We start from the raw sequence: 2,573 nt of genomic DNA on the forward strand, positions 1-2,573 counted from the left end.
ACCAGCAATATAAGTCCTCAAACAAAATCTAGATTCCCTAGTACAGCAAAGTCTCACCAGAAATATGCGATTCTTTTTTTTCTAAATATGGCCCTGATCTCACTGGTGGGGTACTATCTGTAAGCTCACAACTACTATCATGCATGTCATACTCAACCACCAAATCAAACCATAACAAAAATCAGCATGCATATTCTCATCACCATCAAACAGTGCAAGTAAAACTCGACTCAAGTAAGACTCTAAAGACACTAAAACATGAAAAATCTAAAGATAAAAATAAAACCTACTCTAAGAGTTCAGGGGAAAAGAACTTAGTCATTTTGGTCGGAGGGCTCATCTTCCGCATTCAACTTGTCCATGATTTAAAGCTAGCCTCCATTGCTTTGAATCCTTCCTCCATGGTGTTAGGTCGTACCAAGCCCTTGCGCTTAACACCTTTCGGCTTTGAGGTGATTGTACTTGTTACCAGCTTAGCAGGGGCAACGACGTCCTCCGAGTTGGAGCTTTCCACCGTTTCAGTCTTCTCTGGATCTGCCTCTAGTGGTACTTCCATCTCCTTGGCTTTTCCCTTCTCAGATGCAGTAGGTTTCCTCTGTCTCCGACTCTGTTCGCCTTTGGTTCTGGTCTTACTGCCTGCTGGTGCTGGTCTGACCTTAACGGGCAGTGGAGGCTTTGTGACATCGAGCTTCCTTTTGACCCCTGGCCTCTTGCTTTGTGGTGTCGGGATTTCCACCTCCTCCTCTTGAATGGCTTCAACTCCCTCTCCTTCTTCAGCCTCCTCCTCTTCCGCCTTCTCTTGTTCTTCTTCTTCTCCTTCCGTATCCTCGAAAGCGGTTCTTCCCTCCTGCATGGAGGTCTCGGGAATTTGCGGTTGAGGTTGGGCTTGAACAGGTGGTGGCGCGACAATGGATCGCGTCGGAGTTGCCTTGCCCGTCTGGGTTTTCTTCGATTTCTTTGTAAGAGGCGTGAGTTCAGGCTCGACTCAATGCATATTCTCATCACCATCAAACAGTGCAAGTAAAACTCGACTCAAGTAAGACTCTAAAGACACTAAAACATGAAAAATCAAAAGATAAAAATAAAACCTACTCTAAGAGTTCAGGGGAAAAGAACTTAGTCATTTTGGTCGGAGGGCTCATCTTCCGCATTCAACTTGTCCATGATTGCTTTAAATCTAGCCTCCATTACTTTGAATCCTTTCTCCATGGTGTTAGGTCGTACCAAGCCCTTGCGCTTAACACCTTTCGGCCTTGAGGTGATTGTACTTGTTACCAGCTTAGCAGGGGCAACGACGTCCTCCGAGTTGGAGTTTTCCACCGTTTCAGTCTTCTCTGGATCTGCCTCTAGTGGTACTTCCATCTCCTTGGCTTTTCCCTTCTCAGATGCAGTAGGTTTCCTCTGTCTCCGGCTCTGTTCGCCTTTGGTTATGGTCTTACTGCCTGCTGGTGCTGGTCTGACCTTAACGGGCAGTGGAGGCTTTGTGACATCGAGCTTCCTTTTGACCCCTGGCCTCTTGCTTTGTGGTGTCGGGATTTCCACCTCCTCCTCTTGAATGGCTTCAACTCCCTCTCCTTCTTCAGCCTCCTCATGTTCCGCCTTCTCTTGTTCTTCTTCTTCTCCTTCCGTATCCTTGGAAGCGGTTCTTCCTGCATGGAGGTCTCGGGAATTTGCGGTTGAGGTTGGGCTTGAACAGGTGGTGGCGCGACAATGGATCGCGTCAGAGTTGCCTTGCCCGTCTGGGTTTTCTTCGATTTCTTTGTAGGAGGCGTGAGTTCAGGCTCCTCTTCTTCCGGCTTCTCCGGTTGTTTTGACTCGGCGGCTGTTCTTACGACCTCTCGTTCCTCTTGTTGTAGGACTTCAGTACGTCCCCTGTCCTCGGGCTGAATAGTTAGCAAGAGGTCTTCGGTGACCTTGGTAGAGGTCTCCTCTGAGGTGGTTCGCCTTGTAGATCTCTTCGGAGGTGAGGGTTTGGTAGTCTTCCCGTTTGGTGGTTGGGTGCTTCCTGAGCCCGTCCCTCCCTTGGTTTTTGCCATGATGATTTGCAGAGATCAAAGAGTAGGTGTTTGTGCGGAAGTTTTGGATTGTGTCGAAATTTTGGGAACAAGGTTGGCTTTTAAAAGGTTAGCGGCAGTTATGGAAATTTAGGGTTTGGAGAGAGTGGAGATCGTGGTGTAGCAGTTTCGGAAGTTAGGGTTTGTGGGAGAATCGTGGGTTGAGGGGTTTAAAGAAGGTAAGAATGGCGGTTATGGCAGTAAGATAATTCTTAAGGAAAGAAATCATGGCAAAAATTTGAATTTCAAATTTTCTACGGAAACCGAAGGGCTCCCGTCACATCGCCGCATGCCGCTGACACGCTTACGTCACCCTCCTTCGTAAGCCCTTATCCAGACTGTTCCAACCCCAACTCTCCACCTACACACTTTGCAACGCAAAGTGGGCTCGGATTCTCCGCTGGGCCTCCGCCCCTTCTTACTCTTTCGGCCCATCTCACCTGTGAGTTAGTGCATCCAAAACAAAACAAAACAACTTAAAAGAAAAGAAAAATTCGGTACGGACCATACCGAAAAACA

General features: G+C 47.8%; 1 protein-coding gene across 1 annotated transcript; it reads right to left on the minus strand.

The window, feature by feature from the left end:
• Positions 1-1,116: 1,116 nt before the first annotated feature.
• LOC131023353 (uncharacterized) lies at positions 1,117-2,036 on the minus strand. Its single transcript, XM_057952894.1, has 2 exons — positions 1,736-2,036; positions 1,117-1,649 (listed from the first exon to the last, which is right to left on the minus strand). The coding sequence occupies exons 1-2, from the start codon at positions 2,034-2,036 to the stop codon at positions 1,117-1,119; spliced, it is 834 nt and encodes a 277-aa protein (XP_057808877.1).
• Between the last annotated feature and the right edge of the window lie 537 nt (positions 2,037-2,573).

This window comes from Salvia miltiorrhiza, chromosome 4 (genome assembly GCF_028751815.1).
Source record: "Salvia miltiorrhiza cultivar Shanhuang (shh) chromosome 4, IMPLAD_Smil_shh, whole genome shotgun sequence".
Taxonomy (NCBI): Eukaryota; Viridiplantae; Streptophyta; class Magnoliopsida; order Lamiales; family Lamiaceae; genus Salvia; species Salvia miltiorrhiza.

Excerpts from the sequence above, each read along its gene's own strand:
- LOC131023353 (XM_057952894.1), bottom strand. The coding sequence starts at position 2,036 with ATGGCAAAAACCAAGGGAGGGACGGGCTCAGGAAGCACCCAACCACCA. Across the intron at positions 1,650-1,735 it reads ATCGAAGAAAACCCAGACGG|GAAGAACCGCTTCCAAGGAT; the intron begins GCAAGGCAACTC and ends ACCTCCATGCAG.